Below are 26,656 nucleotides of genomic sequence, written 5' to 3'. Positions count from 1 at the left end.
TGCCCGTAGGAAAAAGAATCTCAGGGTTGTATTTAGTGACATATACGTACAACGATAATAAAATTTACTTTGTATGTGAACATACTCAAATTTTATCTGTTTTCTCAGGGCAATTTTTTCATTAATTCTGTAGCAACCAACTGAAAGCTCCCAGCACTCCCATATACTTTATTTTAATACCTTCATTTATTCTACATTCAAATCAGATTTTCCGGATGAGAAAAGCTGATGGTTATTTTGCAACACTACAAGTGCATTTTACAACAACCAGGATGAGGAATGTCAGAGTTACCGAAATAGCTTCTATAATAAACAAAAGCCTAGATTAAGCACACTGGCCTTAACGGGCCTCCTTCCACTGTAAATATTTTAAAATTTCAACCTCATTACAATTCTGTGTGTTTGACATTTCATCAATCAGAAACAAAATGCATAAACTTGGATTATTAAAAATGACATTCATGGAAGATTAATTCACATAATCGGAAGAATAGGTTGTGAAATTTATTGTTTTGCAGCAGCTGCACAAGGCAATACATAAAAATATACAAGTTATAATAATAAATACCAAAAAGTGGTGTACGTAACCCTTTCACCATGGCTCATAATAGATTGGGCTTGTTAGCTATTGCTGGCTAACCGCCACGTGACTCAGCATTGCATAGGTAATGGTGAGTCGGCCACCTTCAACAAGCAACACATCTAGAGTCCGTGCGTTTCGGGCTCAACCAAACAGGAAAGTTGGAATGTTCTGATGAGGGAATGGAAATTATGGTGAATGCTGTGTAAATACTGCCCCACGCAAAGTTATCGCTCGTCACGAAATAACGGAACTCACACTGTCATAAAGTTAAAGTGGAAATATATTTCAAATTCGACAAACAGTTAACAGTAAAAAGGCCCATAACAGTTAAAGCAGTCTATAATGTGCACATAAACATTGGAGCTCATTCCTGGGTAGTTGGGTGCTTTGCTTTAATTATTCACGACACTGAACCCACATTCTGCGTGAAAGAGGTCAGCCACAGTTCAAACTTCCCACGAAATCCATTCTGAACGAATTGGCTAACTCGGAAGAATTGGCATTTCCTCCATGGAACCATTTGTCTGCACAAAGCACCTCTTACAATGGAGTTTCTCCTTTGGGCAGGGCACCGTGAGCATCTTCCCTTGTATTCTGCTCTACACCTCCATCTTCCTCCAACAACTGCCAGAGACCTCTCCCAAAACTCATGTTCTCCTAGAAATTGGGTGCCAGCAATCTCTCTATGTCCCATGGCAACACACTGGCCAAAATGTTATCAAGACAAACCCAATTGGCTGACACAGCATTCCTAAGTGGATCAAATGATTCCTTATCTTAACAGAAACCAAAATGCTGTGCTGTAAAGTTTGATTAACAGAACACAATGTTTCACAGGAATGTTACAGAAAATACCCAACAGCATAGTTGTAGTAATAAAATATTCTTAACCAGGGTATTACATATAAAAAGAGGGTGGCGTGGTAGAGATACCACCTACCAAAGGAGGTGTAAGGCTCTCCTTCCCTCCGCTAGCCTGCAGGTCACTCTTGGGCAAGGTGTAGCAACTGCTCAGTCCCCGATCAGGTTCATGTGAAGCCATGGGAGCAGGTAGTGGATGGTCATACAAGTAGCTCTGGCATATATCACAAGTCCTGGTTCTACGACCACTGACACCAGGCAGACAACCTCTGAAGAGTATTGATGATGGCTGGGGTCACCTGTCTTGTAAAGACACTGCCTAGAAGGCGGCAACGGGAAACCACTTCTGTATAAAAATTTACCAAGAACAATCATGGTCAAGACCATGATTGCCCATGTCATACAACATGGCACATAATGATAATGATGAGAGTAAAAAGAAAGCAAAATAGTGAATTAGACCATTTAGAAATCTGATGGCAGAGGGGAAGAAGCTGTTCCTAAAATCTTGGATGTGTGTCCCCAGGCTCCTGTACCTCCTCTCTGGTGGTGGTAATGAGAAGAGGGCATGTTCTGCCAAAGGTACCAGCAATACATTTCCCATCAGGGTCTTCAATGCTCGTGAAATTCGTACAGAGAGTTAGAGTTGATGAAATATTAAGATTGCAAGAATAATGACCTCATTTCCCAAGCCTTGGGAATCCAGGCATAGATTTTGCAAGCAGCGACACTTTGAGTATATTCCCTTTCCTCATGTATGCATTACAGTATTGCTGAGGTTGTCACAGAACAGTTCTAACCTCTTAACTACAGTTGTTGAAAATGAGCTCACAAATTGAAATTCCCTCTTCCCCATGACCAGACATTAATGCAAAGTAATCATTTGACAAGTTCCGATATTTTCATTTTACAGTATGACTATCAATTTTTAATGTGTCCAATTGTTCTTATCCTGTTTTATTCACCTCATATAACTGTAAACATTTACACCCCTTTCAAGTTTCCACTTATAATCTTTTTTGTAGTTGTTATTTTTAATCACCATTAGCTTCTTTTCAGTGACAGTTGTCTTTTTGTATGTTTTGATTATACTTTTGATCACCCATGTTTGTACTTTTCTGACAGCTATTGTACTTGTCTCTAGGGATTATAGAATGGTTCTGAATCATAGTAAATGCCTTGACCATCCCCACCACTCCATTGTGTATTTAATCCATTTGCAGATTTTGCCCAGATTGTGCATGGCTTCTAGTTCATTGAAGTTGACCCTAACAAATGTAAAGTCGGTCATTTTACAATACCCCTTTCAGTATTCAATAATCTCATTAAACCACTTACTGAACCTGGATCATTTGAGAATCCAATATGACCTACTCTTTTGCATTGTAGGATGAAGGCCATCTATCCTGTGTACGCAAGAAATTTTCTACCCCTTTCAGGACACAAACTTGCCACAAACCATCGACAGTTGTACACTTTGCCTGTCCGGTTCAAGATGTTGGGTTCACAACATGTAAATATAATCGTAAAGAAAGCATGACAGCCCCTCTACTTCCTCAGGAGTCTGCGGAGATTCGGCATGACATCAGAAACTTTGACAAATTTCTATAGATGTGTAGTGGAAAGCGTACTGACTGGCTGCATTATGGTCCGCTACGGGAACACCAATGCCTTTTAACAGATCATCAAAGCAGCATCCAAAGATCCTCACCATCCAGGCAATGCTCTTGCTGCTGCCATCAGGTAGAAGGTACAGAATTCTCAGGACTTGAACCAGGTTCAGGAGCAGTTACTACCCTTCAACATCAAGGGTTAACTGCATTCATCTATTGAGACTTTCCCACAACCGATGACCTCACTTTAAGGGCTCTTTCGCTTGTTATTTCATGCTCTCGTTATTTGTTGCTATTTATTTATATTTGCATTTCAGTTTGTCGTCTCCTGTGCTCTAATTGTTCTTTCATTGATTCTGTTACAGTTATAATTCTCTGTATTTGCTAAGTAAGCCCACAGGAAAATGAATCTCAGAGTTGTATGCAGTGACACATATGTACTATGATAATAAATTTTACTTTGAATTTTAAAATACTGCTATGAAAAATGCTTGAAATACATTTTTTTTTTTATCATGCAAGTTCAGTAAGCTTGACTACTTTTCCCAACACATCCAAATGAGAAAATAAGCCAGGTGCAGATTTACTACTCGACAGACCTTTAAAGTGCTCAAAGGGGCTGCTCCCTGGAAGTCTGCATTCTAACACATAACATAAAGCACATCTCAGGTCTCCAAAGCGAATTCTTAGTCGGAAATAATTCAGAAGTTGTGTATCTTGGGTGGTTGATGGTTGGGTTGAATTGTTCTCTGGTCTTGGCAACTTACTTGCAAACATTTTGTTACCATGCGAACAGACACTGTCCGTGCACTGTTGATTGTGGTGTGTCCTCCAAATGCTTGCCCTTTATATACTTTTCAATCAGCTGACTGGACGTCATTTCAGAAACTTCGCTGATTGGCTGTGCAGTGAATTTTGTGCATCGTGGTCTGGAATTTTGCCTGCATTGGCTAATAAATAGGATTGAGGTGTTCATGTTTGTTTACAGAATTGTTTGCAAGGAAAGACGCGGCATGCAAGAAAATTCCTAGAAGTATGGTTTTCCCATGAACAATTCCAGACCACAACGCACGAAGTTCGGCCCACAGCCAAGCAGTGACGAGATTTCCTCCCCACAACACAATTGAGTTTCCCAAATAACATCCAATTAGCTGACTGAGAATATAAAGGCCAAGCATTCGGAGGACACACCACAATCAACAGCACACTGAAGCATTTGAAAGTAAATTGCCAAGATCAGAGAACAACTCAACCCAACCAGAACTCTTAGCATTTGACAAGTGTCATTTATATAGCACAGTGCAAAAAGTCACAAAGAAAAATCTGTCCATAGAACTTAGAACAGAACAGCACAAGAACAGGCAATTTGGCCAACTAAAAAGCAAATCAAAAACATCCAAACACTAATCCCTTCTACCTGCATAATGTCCATATCCCTCCATCTTCCTTACATCCATGTGCCTATCTAAACGTCTCTTAAAATTCTCTAAAGTATTTGGCCTCTACCACCATATGAGGCAGTGCATTACAGGCATCTAACATCTCCGCATTAAAAAAAGACTGATGAAGTTTAAGGGTGTTGGGGAAGTAAGAAATGATTCTCTGATTCTGGTAAATAGCAGGTTAAAATTAGGTGCCAGCTTGTCATTGCTCTCTCTGTGAAAAGTTGGAGAGACTGTTCTTGACTGAAAAAACTGCCTTCAGTGGTTTTTTTTAAAAACAACTCACAGCTGTCCCTTTGAGAACGATCTGTGAGCTGTATTCAGACATGCTGCATACATCATGTCTTATGAGTTCACATATTGATCTATGCTCCCACCTTTGTCTGTTCAAGTTTTACTGATAAGGCAAGAATTTGTCTGTAATTAAAACCAGTTATTTAGTGGACTCTCTTATCAAAGTAATTGGGTTTTGCTCTAACTGACCTTGACATACCATAGTAACTGAGCGTTCTTTGTCTGCTCATTCTATATATTGTAGCATCTCTGTTCTAAAATCAGAAAGCTTGTCTGCGCCTCTAAGAGAGAGTGAGTCTCTGTCTCTCTTTGATAACTGGTTCCGAGTCTTTCTCTCCGGCTGAACTGAGCACAATAAACTGGTGAAGAGGTTAAAGTAATAACTGTGTGGTGTGATTATTGGTCCAGCAACCTTTTTAAGTTTACAAAACTACCCCTCCTATCCCCCTGAACCTATCCCCTCCCACCTTCAATGCATGCCCTCTAGTATTAGACATTTCAACCCTGGCAAACAGACACTCTCTGCCCACTCTATGCCTCTCATAATCTTATAAACCTCCATCAGATCTTCCCTCAGCCTCCACCACTCCAGAGAAAAAAGCCCAAGTTCATCTAGCTTCTCATGATAGCATATGCCCTCTAAACCAGGCAGCATCCTGCTAAACCTCTTCTGCACCCCTCTCCAAAGCCTCAACATTCTTCCTATAGTGTATGTAATATTCCACAAGTGGCTTAACCAGAGTTTTATAAAGTTGCAACACAACCTCTTGACTCAATGTCTCGACTAATAAAAGTGAGCATTCCATAAGCCTTCTTAACCACCTTATCGACCTGCGCAGCCACTTTCAGGGAGCTATAAACTTGGATCCCAAGATCTCTCTGCTCAGCAACACTGTTATGGAACTTTCCCTTACCAATGTACTGTCTCCTTGCGTTTGCCCTACCAAGGTGCAACACCTCACATTTATCTGGGTTCCCAGCCCAGATCTGCAACTGATCTATATCGCATTGAATTCTTTGTCAGTCTTCTGGGCTACCCATAACTCCTCCAATCTTGGTATCATCCACAAACTTACTAACCCACCCATTTACATTTTCATCCAGATCATTCACAAACAGCAGAGGTCCTAGCACAGATCCCTGTGAAACACCGCTAATTACAGACCCCCAGCTCCCTTTAATCACTACCCTCTGTCTTCGATGTTCTTAAAGAAGTCAATGTACTTGGACCCATATACGTTTGTAGAAGGAGATATCATTATTTAGGTAGTTAAATGTGTGGTTTGATAAAATACACCATACCTGCTATGATCAACTATATGCTATGAAGCTTCACACAGACTTGTTTAATAACAGGACAAGACCAACACAGTCAGTTTTTGCAGTTCCTTAAAGAACAAATATGCGAAAAAAACAAAACTGGCTTGCCAAGTTAAGCAGCAACACAAAATGTTTCTGCACTTTAATTGGTCTATTGACATTTCCAAGTGTACAACAATAATAAATATATTCCCAAACGCAACTAAATAAAACTCTCGTTAGGTCACATCTGGAGTATTGTGTACAGTTCTGGTCACCCCACTATAGGAAGGATGTTGAGACTTTGGAGAAGGTGCAGAAGAGGTTCACCAGGATGCTGCCTGATTTAGAGGGCATGTGCTATCACGGAAGGTTGGATAAACTTGGGTTGTTTTCTCCGAAGCGCTGGAGGCTGAGGGGAGATCTGATAAATGTTTACAAGATTATGAGAGGTATAGATATAATGGACAGAGAATATCTGTTTCCCAGGGTTGAAATGTCTAATACCAGAGGGCATGCACTAAAGGTGAGAGGGGGTAGGTTCAACGGAGATGTGAGGGGCAAGTTATTTTACTTAGAGAGTGATGGGTGCCTGTAATGCACTGCCTGGTATGGTGACAGACATAAATACGTTAGAGGCTTTTAAGAGATATTTGGATACATGGATGCAAGCAAGATGGAGGGATATTTACGTGGTGCATGTAGGAGGCATTAGTATTTGGGTTTTTTTGATTTGCATTTTAGCTGGTTTGGCACAACACTGTAGGCTGAAGAGCCTGTTCCTGAGCTGTACTCTTCTGTGTTCTGTTTTACAAGCATGTAGTGGTATTTTTAATTTAAATGGCATTACCTGAAAACAAACTCTAGGACATGGTCTCAGTGGGAGGTTTGATCCAATCATTCGAACAACACTGCGGGAAGATCCATAAGGTTTATTTTGCCATATTGGAATCATCTGGAAAACAAAAATTGTCACAACACTTTTTGAGAACAATGGGAAAATTTTCTAGAGTTGTCCGAACAATTTTAACACTTCGCACAAAACACAACAGCTTAATGCAAGATACTGACTTTTAAATACAAGTATCTATCTGTAAAGGAGCCAATAGAAAACACTCATAACCAGCAAGCATCAACATAAGTGATGTTTCAAAGGATGGTAAAAAAAAAAAAAAAAAGAAAATTCACCTCACCAGGTCTTCCTCACCAACAAGCAATAAGGAAAGATCTTCAAGAGCTAACAAAGTAATTTTTATCTCCTGTACAAAATTAATTTGATGGGTAGGTTTGAACCATGCATTCATGAAAGAATGGATCACAACATATTGCTCCAACAATAGTGCAATTCATCATCATAGCTTGTCACACTAGCCAGCCACTCCAGTGTTGTTGGGTTGATGCTGAGCAGTTGCGCAGAACGTGTTCAATGTTCTGCACCTTTTCGCCACACTCTCAGGATTCGCTGGTCTTTAAACCCCACTTCACCATATTGTCTCCCGTCCTACAAACTCCCGCTCTCGCTCTGTTGAGAGTGCACCACTTCCGTCTGTCAAGCAGTGTCCCGTCTGGCAACATTTCTGTGGGGTCTTGCACTGTATTGTTTGGTGGGGTTCTGGCTTCTGTTTTTTTACCAGAGGTCAATCCGGTATGTTTGGGGGGATGTTCCGTGTGGTAGATCCTCCACTGTAGCAAAGCTTTTCCTCGATGTTAGGCGTTTGGAAACTGGCACATGATGATGTAGTGCGTGCCGTGGATCCGAGTTCTGTTCACCTTTTTCAATTTTTGTTGTAGCGTGTCTTCGGATCTCTGGGGGAGCAATGCCTGCAAGTCTGTAAATGATGTTAATGGGTGTTTCAAATCATGAAATACCTGTACTCAAGTCTCGTGTTCATCATATCCTCTTCAGTGGTTTAAAACAAATCAACTCTCTGCTTGCACTCAAAAGGAAGTGCAACTAGGGGGAAAACGGAAGAAACTCAAATCATGATGAATAATACATGAGAAAAAAAACATATAAAAAGTTTCAGATTTCTCCACAAGAGCGGCCAGCAATCTAGCCAGAATGCAGTTGTATTAATGAGGTGTAGCGGGATGATTACAGACAAGTCAGGAACTGAGACTTAAGCAGTGAGGATGCATTCAACACAAATGACGGAAGCAGTTCAGTTTGTGTTTATTTTTCAGGATCTGGATATTGACAACATCAGCCTTTAATCCCTGTTCCTAAAAAAAATCCAAGAAGAAGACAGTGAGTGGAAGGAGCAGTCCATCCAGTGAATATACTTCCAAATTGTTGTCAGGACTTCTGGAATTGGACAGCATGGTAGCGTAGTGGTTAACACAACGCTTTATAGTACCAGTGACCCGGGTTCAATTCCTGCCACTGCCTGCAAGGATTTCCATGTTCTTCCCCGTGACCACGTGGATTTCCTCCCACAGTCCAAATTCATACCGGTTGGTAGGTTAATTGGTCATTGTAAATTGACCCATGATTAGGTTAGGATTGAACAGAGGATTGCTGGGCAGCATGGCTCAAAGGGCCAGAAGGGCCTATTCACACTGTATTTCAACCAGTAAATTTAGACCAAACAATCATAGAATGCTAATATGTTTCTAAGAGGAGTAGTGCACGAGTTGGAGGGTCATTTGTAGATTGCAGTGCTATCCCACACGCCCAAAGTCCTTGTCTTCCTCTGTAGTTGGCAACAAGGGGAAAACATTTGGAGTCCTACTTCATAGAAAGGAAGCTGGTTGTAGTCGTTGGATATTGGTGACCAAGGTTACTGCTGTAGTTCTTTAGGGCAGTGAAGAAACCTGGGGTTGGGAGATGTTATCAGAATTGCCCAGGTGAGTAAAAGGAATATATTTTATACATGATAGAATGAGTGTTTAAAATGGTGGATCAGAGTCAATCCTGTTTGAGTTCCTCATGTACTACTGCAGCTGTACAGAGGCTGGTGCAGAGTATCCCATCACACTCCTAAGTAGTCTCAGTATACACCGGAAAGGCTTGGAGGCACCATTTACCAAAGGATATCCAGCAATGCAGTTGAGAGTCTGATCAATGGTGACACACCCCAGAATGTTGTTGATGATGGGTGGTGGGAAAGAGATTCTCAATGACAAGGGTAAGTGGTTAATCATTCTTTTCACTGGCTGCCAGTTCTGTGGCTTGAAACTTATTTTCCACTTACCAGCCCATTCCTGATGCAAGTCTCAGTGAAGACCCACTTGATTTGCAGAGGAGTTCCAAAGGAAAATCAAAAAACTGAAAACAGCACATCCCCATTCTGACCTTATAAAGGAAGAAAGGTCATTGATTAAGGAGCTGGTTGATAGGGCCTAAGGCACTGCCCTGAAGAACTCCAGCAGCAATGTATTTTAACTATAGTAGAATGCTTGGGTGGCAATTAATTCCATTTTCTGCTTTGTCATATCGTATTTGCAATTCTCCATATTGCTGGGCGTTTCCCAGTGTAGTAACTGTAATAGATGCCTAGCTAAAATGGCAGCCAGCTCTCAAATTCAGGTATGCAGTTTCTTGATGTCATGTGGTTCAAATCCAATTAACTGAAGACTGCCTTCTATGCAGGTGAAACTCTCCGGAGAAAACCAAGATAGATAATCCACTCTGCACTTCTGGCTGAATGTGATTGTGAATGCTTCATCCTCGTCTTCAGCACTCGTGCTAGGTTCAACCATTGCAGAAGGGGTTATTTTTAATGCCACTTGTTCCATTAGTCGTTGAATTATTCACCCTCTTACACAACCAGATGTGGCAGAACTACAGAACCACAACTGGACTTTATGTTTGTGAGGTTGCTCGTTTATTCCCTCCATACTGTTTGGACCGAATTGGTCCCTACATACTGTACTTGACTGTATGAAACGTTGACTGTACTCTTTTCTATAGATGCAGCCTGGCCTACTGAGCTCGTGCAGCATTTTGTGTGTGTTACTTGGATTTTCAGCATCTGCACATTTTCTCTTGTTTGTGCAAAAATATAAATTTCTCCTTCTGGTAAACAAATGTTCCCCCACCCTCTGTTCCTCACTCAGACCTTTTACCTGCCTATCATTTCCCCCTGGGTCCCCTCCTCCCTCCCTTTCTCCTATGGTCCACTCTCCTCTCCTATCAGATTCCTTCCTCTCCAGCCCTCTACCTTTCCCACCTACCTGGCTTCACCTAGCTACCTTCCTTCTCCTCCTCCCACCTTTTTATTCTGGCACCTTCCCCTCTCCGGCTCAGTCCAGAAGAAGGGTCTCGGCCCAAAACGTCAACTGTTTATTCTTTTCCATAGCTGCTGCCCAGCCTGCTGAGTTCCTCCAGCATCCTGTGTGTGTTGCTTTTAATGTCCAGCATCTGCAGACTTTCTCGTGTTTATGATTCTGTAAGTATAACTGTGTCAGAATTTTCTTAACTAATCCATGGCACAGCCCTCCCAATTTAGTCACTTGGCCTTAAAAGTAGAAACTAAAGAACCAACCTTGGGAACTGGATTAAAAAAAAACAAAAAAACAAAAAAAATGGGAGTTCATTTTTAATTAATAATTCATTGGTTTTTGTTCAATACCAAAGCTTAAGCATTTGCTAAAAATACATACAAATCTCAATACCATAAAATAGATGTACAATAAAAATTGTACATTCAAACTGATCAGTAACGGTAAATATATGCACTCAGAAGCTTGCTCCAAGAGAAGCACAACCTTGTAGTAGGGTTTGGAGGCTTGTGTACCTCAGTGACCAGGGAGCTACGTTGGCTGGAGTCACGGCTTTATGCTTTGGCTCTTGGTAGGGTCATCCATGCCAATCAGGTCAAAAGGTAAAGGCTAGAATCCACAGCCCCTCCAGGTTTGGGGGGTTCAGTTCAGGGCTAACGACCCTGACTGGTAAAACAAAACTGAAACAGCAATGAAGAATCCTTCTACATCTGTGTGCAATGGTATTCCTGAGTCTCCCCCCAGGACCTGCATGTCTGACAGTAGTGAAGACTGAGCTACGGACACTACCAGAGATGGAAGACCTTCATTGCAACCCTAAACGCCAGTGCAGTAACAGGCAGTAGATAGGTATTCAGAAGCTCCTGTATTAACAGACTAGATTTTAATTGTCCATACATCAACCACACACTTTCACTTTAACCTCAAATTTACAGTTCCCATTATAGTGTTACCCACATATTTCCATAGCAGCCATCCATGGCAGATGCAGTTTAATGTGGATAAATGTGAGGTTATCCACTTTGGTGGTAAGAACGGGAAGGCAGATTATTATCTAAATGGAGTCGTCAGGAAAGGCGAAAGCACAACGAGATCTGGTGTTCTTGTACATCAGTCACTGAAAGCAAGCATGCAAGTACAGCAGGCAGTGAAGAAAGCTAATGGCATGCTGGCCTTCATAACAAGGGGAATTGAGTATAACAGCAAAGAGGTCCTTCTGCAGCTGTACAGGGCCCTGGTTAGACCACACCTGGAGTACCGTGTGCAGTTTTGGTCTCCAAATTTGAGGAAGGACATTCTTGCTATTGAGGGAGTGCAGCGGAGGTTCACAAGGTTAATTCCCGGGATGGCGGGACTGTCATATGTCGAAAGATTGGAGCAACTGGGCTTGTATACTCTGGAATTTAGAAGGCTGAGAGGGGATCTTATTGAAACATGTAAGATTATTAAGGGATTTTGACACGCTGGAGGCAGGAAGCATGTTCCCGCTGATGGGCGAGTCCAGAACCACAGGCCACAGTTTAAGAATTAGGGGTAGGCCATTTAGAACGGAGTTGAGGAAAAACTTTTTCACCCACAGAGTCGTGGATATATGGCCCAGAAGACTGTGGAGGCCAAGTCTCTGGATGCTTTCAAAAAAGAGATGGATAGAGCTCTTAAAGGTAGCAGAATCAAAGGTTATGGGGATAAGGCAGGAACTGTATACTGATTGTGTATGATCAGCCATGATCACAGTGAATGGCGGTGCTGGCTCGAAGGGCCGAATGGCCTACTTCTACACCTATTGTCTATTGTCTATTATCTTCATGAACCCAAGTGGTGAAAATTATAAATAGTTCCCTCATCTGGTTAGAAACAGATTTCCTGTGATAAAAAAAATGCTGAATTTGTTCTATCAACTGGCTTTCTAGAACCAGTTAAACACAATAAAATTTCTGACAGATTACCCACACAGAATTTTGAGTTTACGTTTCTCGTAAAAATACTGCAAATTAAGCAGAAACAAGAGAAGTAGGAAACACGCGGCCTTTTGCCATCTGCAGGTTAACAGCCTCAGAGGTTAGGCCATGTAATAACAGCAGTCAAAATGTTAACACAGTAGCCAAAAATGCCCTCTCTACTATCTTGGCTGAGTCATTAAAGTTACAAAAATAAAAGTCCGTAAACACAAGTGCATAATTTTAAAATCAGAGGCAAGACAGCCCAAGTGGTTGGGGCATCGTATCAGGAGCAATGATGATGCACTGTATTCACATGAAACAAAAAGGCAGAAACCCTACTCAGTTAAAAGGGAAAATACTAACAGATTTGTATTTAAAGTTCAAAGTAAAATTATCAAAGTACATATATGTTACCATATACACAACCCTGAGATTCCTTTTCTTGCAGGCATACTCAAACAGCTTTGGAGTGTTTGCGAAAACAGAATCAATCTACATATTGAACTTGGATGGTTTTTAAAACACTCAGATCTCTGGTTTGATGTTTTATATAGCAGCGAATATTCACACCCTTCTTTTAATTACAAATTTGAAAACCATGAAAAAATCGTGTCAAATCACAAACAAGAGAAAATCTGCAGATGCTGGAAATCCGAGCAACACACACAAAATGCTGGAAGAACTCAGCAGGCTAGTCAGCATCTATGGAAAACAGTACAGTTGATGTTTCCGGCTGAAACTCTTCGGCAGGACTAGAGAAAAAAAGCTGAGGGGTAGATGTGATAAGTGGGGGGAGGGGAGAGAGATACACCAGGCAATATGTGAAATTTGGAGGCTTGGAGGGGGAGGGATGAAGCAAAGAGCTAGGAAGTTGGTGAAAGAGACAGAATGCCATGGAAGAGGGGGGGAGGGGGGGCGAGGAGCACCAGAGGGAGGCAAGGAAAAACATGAGAGAGGAAAAGCGGATGGAAATCAGGGAAGTGTCAAGTTCATGCTTGGCTATGACCACAAAATATGCAGGTCAGGTAGCATCTATGGAAAGCAAAAGAGTTACCTTTCAGACTGATGACTTTCAGTTTCAAGTTCCTGGATCTCGGAGGACCTAACATGGTCCAAACATACTGATGCAGCCTCAAATAAGGCAAGACAGCAGCTATATTTCATTAGTATGAGGAGATTTGGTATGCCACCAAAAACACTGCAGATTTCTACGGATGTACTGTGGAGAGCATGCCAGCTGGCTGCATCATTATCTGGTATGGGGGCAGGAGGCTACTGCACAGGATCGAAATAAGCAGCAAAGATTTGTAAAATTAGTCAGCTCCATCATGGGTACTAACCTTCATAGTATCTAGGACAGCTTCAAGGAGTGATTCCTCATAAGGCTGGTGTCCATCATTAAGAACCCCCATCATCCAGGTCATCTTCAAGGAGGGATAACTCAAAAGCGGCTTCCATCATCAAGGACCCCCACCACCCAGGACATGTCCTCTCCTCATTGTTACCATCAGGAAGGAGGTACTAAAGCCTGAAGGCACACACTCAGCAGTTCAAGAACAGTTTCTTCCCCTCTGCCATCCGATTTCTGGACATTGAACTCATGAACACTACCTCACTAGATTTTTTAAAACGTCTATTTGTAAGTTACAGGAGGAAGGAAATAATGCAGGAACTGCATTACAATCTAGGACAAGATCAGATACTAACAGATAAGATAACAACAGAGTAGAGAAAATAAACAAAAGAAAGTTATTTGCAATCGCAAGGAAAATTATCACAACCAAGGGAATGTACTGATGATAAAAATGAAGGAAACATGACAAAGGACCCATCATTGTGATTAAAAATGTACTGAAAATATTACTGATGTCAAGCTACTTCTAGCATTATTTTAGATTGGGCACATTTAGCATGTGCCAAGATATTCTATAAGAGATTAACAACTTAAATTTAGCACAAGACCATAAACCATATGCTCAGAAGCACTCAAGAGTACAAGAAAGAACAAACCTCTCAGCAATTTCAACAGAGTGGTGAACATGGAAAAATGTGAACTGAGGATATAATTAAGGTCAGGTGCTCAGATGAAGCCATCAGAATAATCCCACAGCAAGGCAGTTTAATAGCAACACACAGAATGCTGGAGGAACTCAGCAGGCTAGGCAGCATCTATGGAAAAGAGTAAACCATCAACGTTTCAGCCTAAAAAATGGTCTCAGCCCGAAATATTGACGGTTTACTCTTTTCCACAGATGCTGCCAGGCCCACTGAGTTCCTCCGGCATTTTGTGTGTCTTGCTTGGATTTCCAGCATCTGCAGATTTTCTCTTGTTTGTGAAGGCAGTTTAATAGTTTTTTTTATGTGTCTAGTACATTTAATAAATTGAAATGGAGCAGAAATAAGTAAATATTTGTCCATAATTCCTTGAGGATCTTCAGTCAATTGAGTCAAGAACAGTTACTACCCCTCAACTATCTGACTTCAAATAGAAGGGCATAACTATATTCACTTGCCCCATAATTCAAATGTTCCTACAACCAATGATCTCACTTTAAGGGCTCTATCTCATAATCTCATGTTCTCATTATTTAATGCTATTTATTTATATTTGCACAGTTTGTCATCTTCTGCACTCTGGTTGATCCTTCATTGATCCTGGTATAGTTACGATTCTATAGACTTGCTGAGTATGCCCACAGGAAAACCAATCTCAGGGTTATATGGCGATACATATGTACTATTTTAAGTCTATTTTATAATGTTTGCATTCAAAAATCAATATATTCCCCCTACAAGCAATATCAGCCTCTCATTTTGAACAGTAAGTATGACCACTGGAGATTTAGAAACATAGAAACATAGAAAACCTACAGCATAATACAGGCCCTTCGGCCACAAAGCTGTGCCGAACATGTCCCTTCCTTAGAACTACCTAAGCTTTACCCATAGCTCTCTATTTTTCTAAGCTCCATATAGCTATCCAGGAGTCTCTTAAAAGACCCGATCGTTTCCGCCTCCACCACTGTTGCCGGCAGCCTATTCCACGCACTCACCACACTCTGCGTAAAAAATTTACCCCTGACATTTCCTCTGTACCTACTTCCAAGCACCTTAAAACTATGCCCTCTTGTGCTAGCCATTTCAGCTCTGAAAGCCTCTGACTATCCACATGATCAATGCCTCTCATTATCTTGTACACCTCTATCAGGTCACCTCTCCTCCTCCATTGCTTCAAGGAGAAAAGGCCGAGTTCATTCAATCTATTCCCCAATCCAGGCACCATTTTTGTAAATCTCCTCTGCACCCTTCCTATGGTTTCTACGTCCTTCCTGTAGTGAGGCGACCAGAATTGAGCACAGTACTCCAAGTGGGGTCCTGACCAGGGTCCTATATAGCTGCAACATTACCTCTCGGCTCTTAAACTCAATCCCACGATTGATGAAGGCCAATGTACCGAATGCCTTCTTAACCACAGAGTCAACCTGCGCAGCAGCTTTCCACAGAGTCAACCTGCATAGCACAGTTACCACAGTTTGAGTACAAAATCGTTTTTGTTCTAGTGAAAAAAATTGGGCAGCTTTACATGCTATTATCTCATTTAAGTGCAAACATTTTCAAATATAAACTGTGATAACTTGTTAAAAAGTCGCCTGTTCCCTAACAGATTAAAAATAAATCACATTTTGAACAGGGGCAATATTATAACCGCACTGAGACAGCGTTATCAACTGGGCCCTGGCAATCACATCTTAGAAACTAGTCAACGCAGTCAGAACTATACCAAGAATTTGCTGGTTTGTTCCAGTTGGTATTTGGTGAGCCTGGGGATTTTGGAAAGCTATTTAAATGCGTGGCCAAAACACATCAAGGTCAGCCAATACCAACAACTCCTGATGGAAAAGATCGTACGTCCCCTCAAAAGGCTTACTGAATTTTACTTTATAATAATAAAAGATGAACACTCACTGTCCAAGTTATAAGTTTGGACCAAACCACTAGTTCATGAAGTTATTACATATTAATTATTTAAGCTGAACTGAAAAACCTTATACCCTTTTAGTACGACAGCGCAGTTCAATTAAACAATAGTGTTCCTATCCCACTAGACTTTAAAGCCACAAGCCTTTAAGTCTAGTGCTGAAATAGTTATTGCGCATTAAAGATGCAAAACGTACCTTGCCAACAATGAATTGGCCCTCGTGCGTTAAGGACACCAACACATTCGGGTTGTCACGCTAAACCGAGCTCGTAGCTTCAGGCTCGACTAGGCCGCTTGGTGTAGAAGACTGGCAAGTCGTTTCCATGGGCGTTTTAACAAGCCCGTCTCCTATTGGACCCTTGGTGAGGTTCCCGATTGCTTGTAGCCAATAGGTTGCCCGGGACGAAGGGGCTGGCGCCCCGGCAGCCGGAGGAGGGGGAAGAACAAAGATGTCGGCCTGCGGTTTTAAAGGGTCCCCTGACTTGAGACAGAGACACGGTTGCTATACGGTGCATGGGGGTCATCACACCATCTGCCTCACAAACTGCCCACCCATGGCTATTTCCCTTCCCCATTCTTGTACCTCAGAAACGATCTCCTTGTTTCAATTGTAACTAATCGGTCATTTATTGTCGCTCGCCCGCCGATGATCAACCAGTTGGGCGGTACAGAGAGTGACGTTTCGTCAAGTGAAGGGCTTTTTTTGTATGTGGCAGATGATTTGTTAATGCTTAAATCTACTCATCATCAATATTTTCGCTTCCTCTCGATTTTATAGTGCTGGTGCTTTAAAAAAAAGTGGCGTATGTCAGAATGCAGTATTTTTCCAGAATCTGTTCAGAATTCATCTGGTGGCACTTGAGAAATACATGCAAATACTAGTCCGTTCCACTGAATGAAAATCTAATAACTAAAATGCGACAGGATGTAGGTGAGTGTGAAAGCATTGATCTCTAATTTAGAAATAATCTTTCTACATGATATGCACACCGCTTTGTAGCCAGTTCGTGGCTTCTTTCAACCTGTAATGGTATTTTGAGACGCGCTCTAATTCCGCATTTAGGTTGTTGTTTTGCAGTGGCAATCATGCTTGTGAGGTAAAATGTTCACATCTCACTACAGGCACGTGAAGGAAAATCGAGTGCATTACCAAGAGTGTACTGCACCAAAGGGTGTACTGTCATATCTTTTCTCTCAACTGAATATACTGTCCTGTTCAAAGAAGATCAGGAGGTCTAGCAGCTGTACTTACCGGTTTATACTGCTGAAGCAGATTTTCTGGTCATTATTAACTTGGGTTGATAACCTCATGATGAAACACTGACCATTTTTCTCATCCAGAGATTCTGCCTGACGAACCGAAATTTCCCTAATTTTCTCTTTTTAGTTCAGATTTCTAACCTGCAGTGTTTTGCTTTTCAGTCTGGTCATTGATTGTGGCTTGTTGAGCGCAAGTTGTAGTACTGTATGTCTGTTCATAAATCAGAATCAGATTTAATATCACCAACATGTGTCGTGAACTTTGTTAACTTTGCGGCAGCAGTACATTGCAATACATAATAAATAGAGAAAAAAAATCGAATTACAGTGTGTGTGTGTGTATGTGTGTGTTTGTGTATTAAATAGTTAAATTAAGATTAGTGCAAAAACAAATCTAAAAATAAAGTAGTGAGGTAGTATTAATGGTTTCATTCAGAAATCAGATGGCAGAGGAGAAGAAGCTATTCCTGAATCGTTGAATGTGTGCCTTCAGGCTTCTGTACCTCCTTCCTGATGGTAACAATGAGAAGAGGGCATGTCCTGGGTGGTGTCCTTGATGACTAGGCACTTTTCTGAGGCATTGCTCCTTGAAGATGTTATATGCAATTTAATGCCTGTAAGATGCTGTGATGTTTTTGAATTTGTGTTATTTACCATTCCACCTTCATTTAAAATAGTTTGTGATGGAGATATGTTAATTACAACTACCTTGTGCAAAGAAATTTGCTTAAAACTTGAAATTTGTAGCTTCTCATTATTGTCTTGCTGACCAGGTGAAACAATCTATCAAAATGTCAAAATCATTTATAATCTTGAAAATAAGCTTCACTTTTGGAGCTGTATGGTAAAGGCTCTTGCATCTCAAATGTCCAAGCAAGATTGGAATCTCTCGTTCTGGTAGAATCCATAATCCATAATAATGTGTCATAAACATGAGAAAGTCTGCAGGTGCTGGAAATCGAAAGCAACGCATGCAAAATACTAGAGGAATTCAGCAGGTCAGGCAGCATCTATAGAAATGAATAAATATTGACAATTTGGGCTGAGACACTTCTTCAGGACTGAGAAGGAAGGGGGAAGATGCCAGCTGGTAATGGTTTCAGTTGATATTTATATCCTGAAGAAGAGTCTCAGTCCGAACTGTTGACTGTTTATTCATTTCAGTAAATGCTGCCTGACTTGAGTTCCTCCAGCGTTTTATGTGTGAACTGGAAGGCCTTACAAACGACTGAGAGGATCATAGGGGTATCCCTAGCATCCACTGGGGGCGTTTATCAGGAGAACTGCATTTGCAGGGCCCTTAGTATTATCAAGGATCCCACCCATCATCCCACCCATCCATCCAGCATCCTCTTTGACTCTCTACCATCAGGCAGGAGACTCTGATAAGGAACAGTCAGAATGGGGAAACAGTTTCTTCCCTCAGACCATTAGGCTTCTGACTCTCCCTGCCACATCACATTCAAAATGTCACCAAAGTGTTCTGTATCTTACAATATTTAATTTATGCTCTTTACTTTGTTTATTTATGCATAATTCCTTTGTAGGTTTTATCTTTACTTTCTTAATTTATTGTGTGTTATATATCTATTATGTGTACTACTGTACTTAACAATATGATCCAGGAAAACTTTGCCTTGTTTTGCAGTTTCCATGTACAGGGTTAAACGACAATAAACTTGACTTCATCTTTGGATTTCCAGCATCTGCAGACTTTCTCATATTTATGATATTTATATCTATTCAGTTAATACAAGGAGTGGGAATATTAACCGTTTTAATTTTGCATGATTGGCAATTAAAAAATTTTATCATTCCTGGCACTGAAGCTCTAAGTATATTGGTAGATCAAAATGTTTTCATCATAAGGTGAGAAGAATAGAAGACAACAATAGAGTATTGGGAGGTCTACTTAAGTCATTCCTAAATGTTGTTTCAAGAAGAAAGAGAGAAGATATTCCAACGAACCAACATTATGAGAAAGAATGGCAAAGGCTAGAGCAGGTACAATGGAAGTTTGCCACCATTAAGATTTAAAAAGTATAACAGTTACTTGGAAAAAACCAAAACCACTGGCTGAAGTGCTTCAGAATAGCTGAGCCCCAAGTTGAAAAAAGTACATTTGATTGTTTATTACAAAACCAGCAAAGATGAATGATGTTGTATAGTGATAAGTCTGCCTGGGGAAGTAGTGAAAGCAGATACTCTCATAACAATTTAAAACTACCTGAACAATCACTTGAATTGGCATGACATAGAAAGTTACAGACCACATGCAGGTGCATTGGACTAGTATAGATAAGTATATTGGTCAGCATAGGCATGGTTGGCCAAAGGCATGTTCTGTAAACAATGACTTTATGACCCTACTTACTTACTTGGGCTTTTAGCTCCCGGTGGAGCACAGGCCATCGATGATCTTGCGTCCCTATTATCCTCTGAAGTTGATGGTATGGTTGGAATACATCAGTGCTTCTACAATACATTGCATCCATTGTACAGGGATTGGTCTATACAACTTTACCAGAGCAACACACACAAAATAGCCGAAACATTGACTGTACTTTTTTCCCTAGATGCTACCTGCCCTGCTGAGTTCCTCCAGCATTTTGTGTGTGTTGCTCGGATTTCCAGCATCTGCAGATTTTCTCGTTTAACAGCTTCTCAAAGGTTCAAAGGTACAATTTAATGTCAATGAAAAGTATACAATATTATCATCATCATCATCATAAGGCGCTGAGCCCAGTTTGAGCTTTGACTGCCATGGCCCACACACTCCTGTTTCGGGTCAAGTGGATCAATTCATTGGTATTCATTTCCAGTTCTCTGGTTGCTGTCTCCATCATCATTTGTCTTTGTCTTCCTCTTGCTTTCTTCCCTTCAATCTTTCCCATAATTACCGTGCATTCTAACTCCTCTTTCCTAATCAAATGTCCAATGAAGTCATGTAGCCTTTTCATGATCTCATACATTATTTCTCTTTTTGTGTTTGCTCTGTTCATGACATCCTCATTAGATATTCATTTCATCCATGATATTCTTTGCATCCTCCTCAAAAACCACGTCTGCTGCTTCAATTCGTTTCCTCACGTTACTAGATATTGTCCAACATTCTGAGCCATATGACATAACTGGATAAACGTAACATTTCAGTGCTCTGAGGCAGGTTGTCATGCCTAGTTTAGTGTTGGTCAGTATACTCTTTATTCTTGTAAAGGTGTCTTTTGCCATCCCTATTCTTCTTTTATGTCCATGTTGCACCTGCCATCTGATTGAAAGATATAAGATTATTAAGGGATTGGCAGGAAACATGTTCCCGATGTTGGGGGAGTCCAGAACCAGAGGCCACAGTTTAAGAATAAGGGGTAGACCGGAGTTGAGGAAAAACTTTTTCACATAGAGGGTTGTGGTTCTGTGGAATGCTCTGCCTCAGAAGGCAGTGGAGGCCAATTCTCTGGATTCTTTCAAGGAAGAGTTAGATAGAGCTCTTAAAGAGAGCGGAGTGAAGGGATATGGGGAGAAGGCAGGAAAAGGGTACTGATTGTGGATGATCAGCCATGATCACAGTGAATGGTGGTGCTGGCTCGAAGGGCTGAATGCCCTACTCCTGCACCTATTGTCTATTGTGACCCAGCTTCCTAAGTAGCAAAAGTTCTGTACTTTTTTTTATGTCTTCTCCGTTTATACTCAGCCTGCAGATAGGATTCTCCTTTTTGGATATCACCATATATTCTGTCTTTTTGCAATTGGTTATATATACATAATCACCTTTGGGGGAAAAAAAGGCCAGCAAAGTCTGCTCCATGTTACATCAAGCTGAACGTATGTAGCAATCTCCATTTGCAAAAATATTTTGCCATTATTGGCAAATATTACACGAGCATGTCTTTGACTTCTTGAAGGGAATTAGTCCATGATTAATGCTGTTGGCATATGCAAATTTCAAGGTGTACTTGTGTGCCCTTGCTCAGTTTGGTGGTGGTAATGTAGAATGAAGATCAAGCCAGATGATCGTTAAAATGGTAAGGATGTTGAAGATGTTCAGAAAATAGTAAATAGACTAGTAAACCCTGATCTGCTTATGTCTACTAAAATTAAGAAGTAGCAGGACTGATGTTGGTATGATATATAAGGCACTGGAGAGACCTCACTTAGAGTATTGTGAGTAGTTTTGGGCCCCTTATCTAAGAAAAGATGTGCCTACATTGGAGGGATCCAGAGGAGGTTCACGAGAATAATTCTGGGAATGAAAGGCTTCTTATATGAGGAGCATTTGATGGCTCTAGGCCTGTGTTCACTGGAATTTAGAAGAATGACAGAAGTATCTCATTGAAACCTTTCGAATGTTGAAAGGACTAGATAGAGTGGATGTGGAGAGGATGTCTCCTATAGGATCAGAGGGCACAGCCTCAGAATAGAGGGTTGTCCATTTAGAACGGAGATAAAAAGGAATTTATTTAGCCAAAGGGTAGTGAATCTATCAAATTTGTTGCCACAGGTGGCTATGGAGGCCAAGTCATTGGGTGTATTTAAGGCAGATGCTGATTGGTTCTTTATTAGTCAGGATGTGAAAAGTTATGGGGAGAAGGCGGGACAATGGGGTTGAGAGGGAAAATAGATCAGCAATGATGAAATGGCGTTGGGAATGCTATGAGACAATTTGCTTAATTCTGCTCTTGGATCTTATGGTCTTATGATAGAATGCAGCATTCTGTATGCGTTGCAAGGAATATAAAGGGTATAAGAAAATAAGCTCAGAAGCTGTTGATGAGGAATTGAAAGTGACTCATTTCCTCCATTTTTAATGTTGAAAAATCCAAATTAATTCTCTTCAGCTTTCACATGAACCATCGTAATTTCTTGAAGTATCTTGTCTGTCATTTTAGTTGAATGTGGAACCATGTAACTGTGGTTCCTGTGTGGTTGCTGTTCCATGTAACTGTGAGGAAATGTAAGATAAATTTGTACCGTGCTATTCGGAATTCAGGGTTAAATTATTGGGAGAAGGCTAGGGGATCATTTTCTTCAAGTTTTCAACAAAATAAAGATAATTTATATAAAACAGGTTATTTCTCCATAAGACCATAAGACAAAGGAGCAGAAGTAGGCCATTCGGCCCATTGAGTCTGCTCCGCCATTTTATCATGAGCTGATCCATTTTATCCTATTTAGTTCCACTGCCCCGCCTTCTCACCATAACCTTTGATGCCCTGGCTACTCAGATACCTATCAATCTCTGCCTTAAAGACACCCAATGACTTGGCCTCCACTGCTACCCGTGGCAACAAATTTCATAGATTCACCACCCTCTGACTAAAAAAATTTTTTCGCATTTCTGTTCTGAAAGGGCGCCCTTCAATCCTGAAGTCATGCCCTCTCGTACTAGACTCCCCCATCATGGGAAACAGCTTTGCCACATCCACTCTGTCCATGCCTTTTAATATTCGAAATGTTTCTATGAGGTCTCCCCTCATTCTTCTAAACTCCAAGGAATACAGTCCAAGAGCGGACAAACGTTCCTCATATGTTAACCCTCTCATTCCCGGAATCATTCTGGTGAATCTTCTCTGTACCCTCTCCAACGTCAGCACATCCTTTCTTAAATAAGGAGACCAAAACTGCCCACAGTACTCCAAGTGAGGTCTCACCAGCGCCTTATAGAGCCTCAACATCACATCCCTGCTCCTATACTCTATTCCTCTAGAAATGAATGCCAACATTGCATTTGCCTTCTTCACTACCGACTCAACCTGGAGGTTAACTTTAAGGGAATCCTGTACGAGGACTCCCAAGTCCCGTTGCATCTCAGAACTTTGAATTCTTTCCCCATTTAAATAATAGTCTGCCCGTTTATTTTTTCTGCCAAAGTGCATAACCATACACTTTCCAACATTGTACTTCATTTGCCACTTCTCTGCCCATTCTTCCAATCTATCCAAGTCTCTCTGCAGACTCTCCGTTTCCTCAGCACTACCGGCCCCTCCACCTATCTTTGTATCGTAGCAAACTTAGGCACAAAGCCCTCTATTCCATAATCCAAATCGTTGATGTACAATGTAAAAAGAAGTGGCCCCAACACTGATCCCTGTGGAACACCACTGGTAACCGGCAGCCAACCAGAATAGGATCCCTTTATTCCCACTCTCTGTTTCCTGCCAATCAGCCAATGCTCTATCCACGTATGTAACTTTCCTGTAATTCCATGGGCTCTTATCTTGTTAAGCAGCCTCATGTGTGGCACCTTGTCAAAGGCCTTCTGAAAATCCAAATATACAACATCCACTGCATCTCCCTTGTCTAGCCTACTGGTAATTTCCTCAAAAAATTGTAATAGGTTTGTCAGGCAGGATTTTCCTTTAAGGAATCCATGCTGAGTTCTGCCTATCTTGTCATATGCCTCCAGGTACTCTGTAACCTCATCCTTGACAATTGACTCCAACAACTTCCCAACCACCGACGTCAAGCTAACAGGTCTATAATTTCCTTTTTGCTTCCTTGCCCCCTCCTTAAATAGCGGAGTGACATTTGCAATCTTCCAGTCCTCCGGAACCATGCCAGAATCTATCGACTTTTGAAAGATCATCACTAATGTCTCCGCAGTCTCCACAGCTACTTCCTTCAGAACAGGAAGTTGCATTCCATCTGGTCCGGGAGATTTATCAACCTTTAGCCTATTCAGCTTCCTGTGTACTTTCTCTGTCGTAATTGTGACTGCGCACACTTCTCTTCCCTGCCACCTTGAGGCACCTTTGGCTGGAGGGAATAATCTCTATATTATAGCAAAGAGTTTTAGGAAAGAAAAAATACTTTACATGATCAAATGTTATAAATATGGAATTTTCTTCAGAAAAATGACATTCGTTACAACTGTGGTTCAGTTACCAATTTTAAATCTGAGATTAACAGACTTCTGTTCATCAATTATGCTCATCTTTGTTTTACCTGAAATACAGAGGAGTCATATGATTGTATTGTTGACTTGTAATAGAGTATTAAATGTACTTTTTCATCTTGGAACTCAGTTAATTGGAAGCATGCCATACATTGCGGTACTCCCTCTCTTAGCCTCCCAGTGACCTTTAGTTGTTTTCAAGTAGTCGCTACACCCAGTGATTGAGTATTTACAGCATATTGAATGAAGAATTTTTCTCCTGTATAATTTCTCACTTGTCGATCTCTTATGATAAGTTCCAGGATATTTGGATAGAGGAAGCAGCCTGTTAGCATCTACCCTATCAAGTACTTTAAGACTACAAGTTCTATTGCATTCTTAGAGGTGTGTGAGATGGGTGCTCCAACACTCCTGCTGGGTCAGAGTGCGTTTCAGGGACAGGGGAAGGCTTCGGGAATAAACCCCGAGGGAAATATCTGGAGCTGGAGTGCCCACGTTGAGTCCAACGCCTGCTGGCAACTCCTGGTGCCAAACTATCAGTCTCTGCCGTTCCTCTGGATTCATCAGCTGCGTGGAGAGGGGCAGCCTGCTGCCTGGGTAACAGTTTGCTCTCCATATTGTACTGTCCTGACTTGTATATCTAGACAGCTAGGACGCAGAACCCAAGGTTGACCCCGACCAGTGGAGGAAGCCTTAAGTCCAGTCAACGTGAAAGGACTGGAGATTAGCATTCCAGTTGGATTGGGGACAGATATTTGAGTTCTACAGGTGGTCTGAGGGAGTGTTGGGAGTCTGATAATTAAAAAGGATGATTGAGGGCTGTTATTTTGTGGAGGTGGATTACTGGATTTTGATTGGGAGCCGTTGACTGGGGCACAGAGGTTAGTACAGTATATGCAGTGGGTGTGAAAGAATAATATATTAAGAATAAATCAAAATGTAAAAGGCTATTTTTAAGTTTTGATTGTACATTTGTTTGAATATGTTTCTCCTTCTGTCTGCTACTGCAAACAACCCCTCCTCTTTCCCCACAATTCCCCCCCCCCACCGTTACTAGGAAGAGTTGGGATGGTGATGGGGTGAGGAGGCAGAAACCAGGCTTACGTTAGCACGTAGTAGCAGATTGATCAGCCTCTTGAGCCTTATGCTCATTTTAGTTAGTTTGAAAGAAATAGCTGTCATAACCTTTTCAGGATATCCCAAAGTGATATACAGCCTTTGAAGTATCCAGGTATCAGTGACACACACAAAATGCTGGAGGGATCCTGCTGAAAGGTCTCGGCCTGAAACATTGATTGTGCTTTTTTCCATAGATGCTACCTGGCCTGCTGAGTTTCTCCAGCATTTCGTGGATTTGGATTTCCAGCATCTGCAGATTTTCTCTTGTTTGTGACAGATAACATTGACATTACTTTTCACTCCAGAAATAACTAGTTTTCACATGCTTGGCGTGAAAACAAAATAGTGATGGTTTAATCATTTATATTTTATCTTTTTAGTTGATCATAATCTATTTTTGAATATTTTCTAACTTATTGATTTTTGTTTTAATTCCTGTTTAGTATCTTTAGAAGAAAATATACCTGGGCACCAATACACATGTTTAATTTTGCATTAATAAGGAAGTGTTCCACTGGAGTCGGAAGTGAGATAGAGTACATTTTAAAATAGCAAACATTTTTGCATTGTAGTGTCAGTATAACAATGGATTACAATGAACGGAAGGGGAAATAAGATTATTCTTCTCACGTGAAGGCAAATTGTCATTCACCTTTGGCAAAATAAAGCAGTAGAAGTCTGATAAATTGGCTTAGGAAATGAGAATAAGTTCTGTACATCTCAACAATGAATTATTTCAGGAATCCAATCTTACTCCCTGAAGAAATATTTTTAGGATTGAATTCAGTCCTTTGTACTCTCCGCTAAAAGAGAAATAAATAAAACTGCCTCTTTAGTGCCACACTAAAGTTAAACATCGTCTCCTTTTTCAGAAAACAGGACGAGCCTATTCGTCTCTTTAGGTCTATGCTAGTTCCCATAGAATCAATCCCATTGACACTCCTTATTTATGGGTGGCAGTGTGAAATGTGCGGAGGATGATGAGATAATGCAGGATGACTTGGACAGGTTGGGTGAGTGGGCAGATGCAGTTTAATGTGGATAAATGTGAGGTTATCCACTTTGGTGGCAAGAACAGGAAGGCAGATTACTATTTGAATGGTGTCAAGTTAGGAAAAGGGGAAGTACAATGAGATCTAGGTGTCCTTCT

At 41.0% G+C, this 26,656-nt stretch overlaps 2 protein-coding genes across 3 annotated transcripts in view; one reads left to right on the top strand and one right to left on the bottom strand.

Moving 5' to 3' along the window:
- Nucleotides 1-16,571, bottom strand: part of mtfr1l (mitochondrial fission regulator 1-like) — a 30,791-nt gene extending 14,220 nt beyond the window's left edge. Inside the window, exons 1-2 of the mRNA XM_072246630.1 lie at nucleotides 16,432-16,571; nucleotides 6,943-7,047 (exon numbers count right to left, since the gene is read on the bottom strand). Of these exons, the coding sequence (XP_072102731.1) occupies nucleotides 6,943-7,047 (105 nt within the window). The 5' untranslated portion in view covers nucleotides 16,432-16,571. The remainder of the gene's footprint in view (nucleotides 1-6,942; nucleotides 7,048-16,431) is intronic.
- Nucleotides 16,572-16,668: 97 nt separating this feature from the next.
- LOC140190126 (nuclear receptor coactivator 7) overlaps nucleotides 16,669-26,656 on the top strand; it is a 108,947-nt gene continuing 98,959 nt past the window's right edge. The window contains exons 1-2 of one of the 2 annotated variants that reach the window (XM_072246626.1): nucleotides 16,669-17,166; nucleotides 20,072-20,173. The gene's annotated coding sequence lies outside the window, so the exon portion shown is untranslated. The remainder of the gene's footprint in view (nucleotides 17,167-20,071; nucleotides 20,174-26,656) is intronic. The other variant, XM_072246625.1, reaches the window with a different exon arrangement.

This window comes from Mobula birostris, chromosome 29 (genome assembly GCF_030028105.1).
Source record: "Mobula birostris isolate sMobBir1 chromosome 29, sMobBir1.hap1, whole genome shotgun sequence".
NCBI lineage: Eukaryota > Metazoa > Chordata > Chondrichthyes > Myliobatiformes > Myliobatidae > Mobula > Mobula birostris.
The sequence above is the reverse complement of the archived record's forward strand: the minus strand, read 5'-3'. Positions and strand labels throughout refer to the sequence as shown.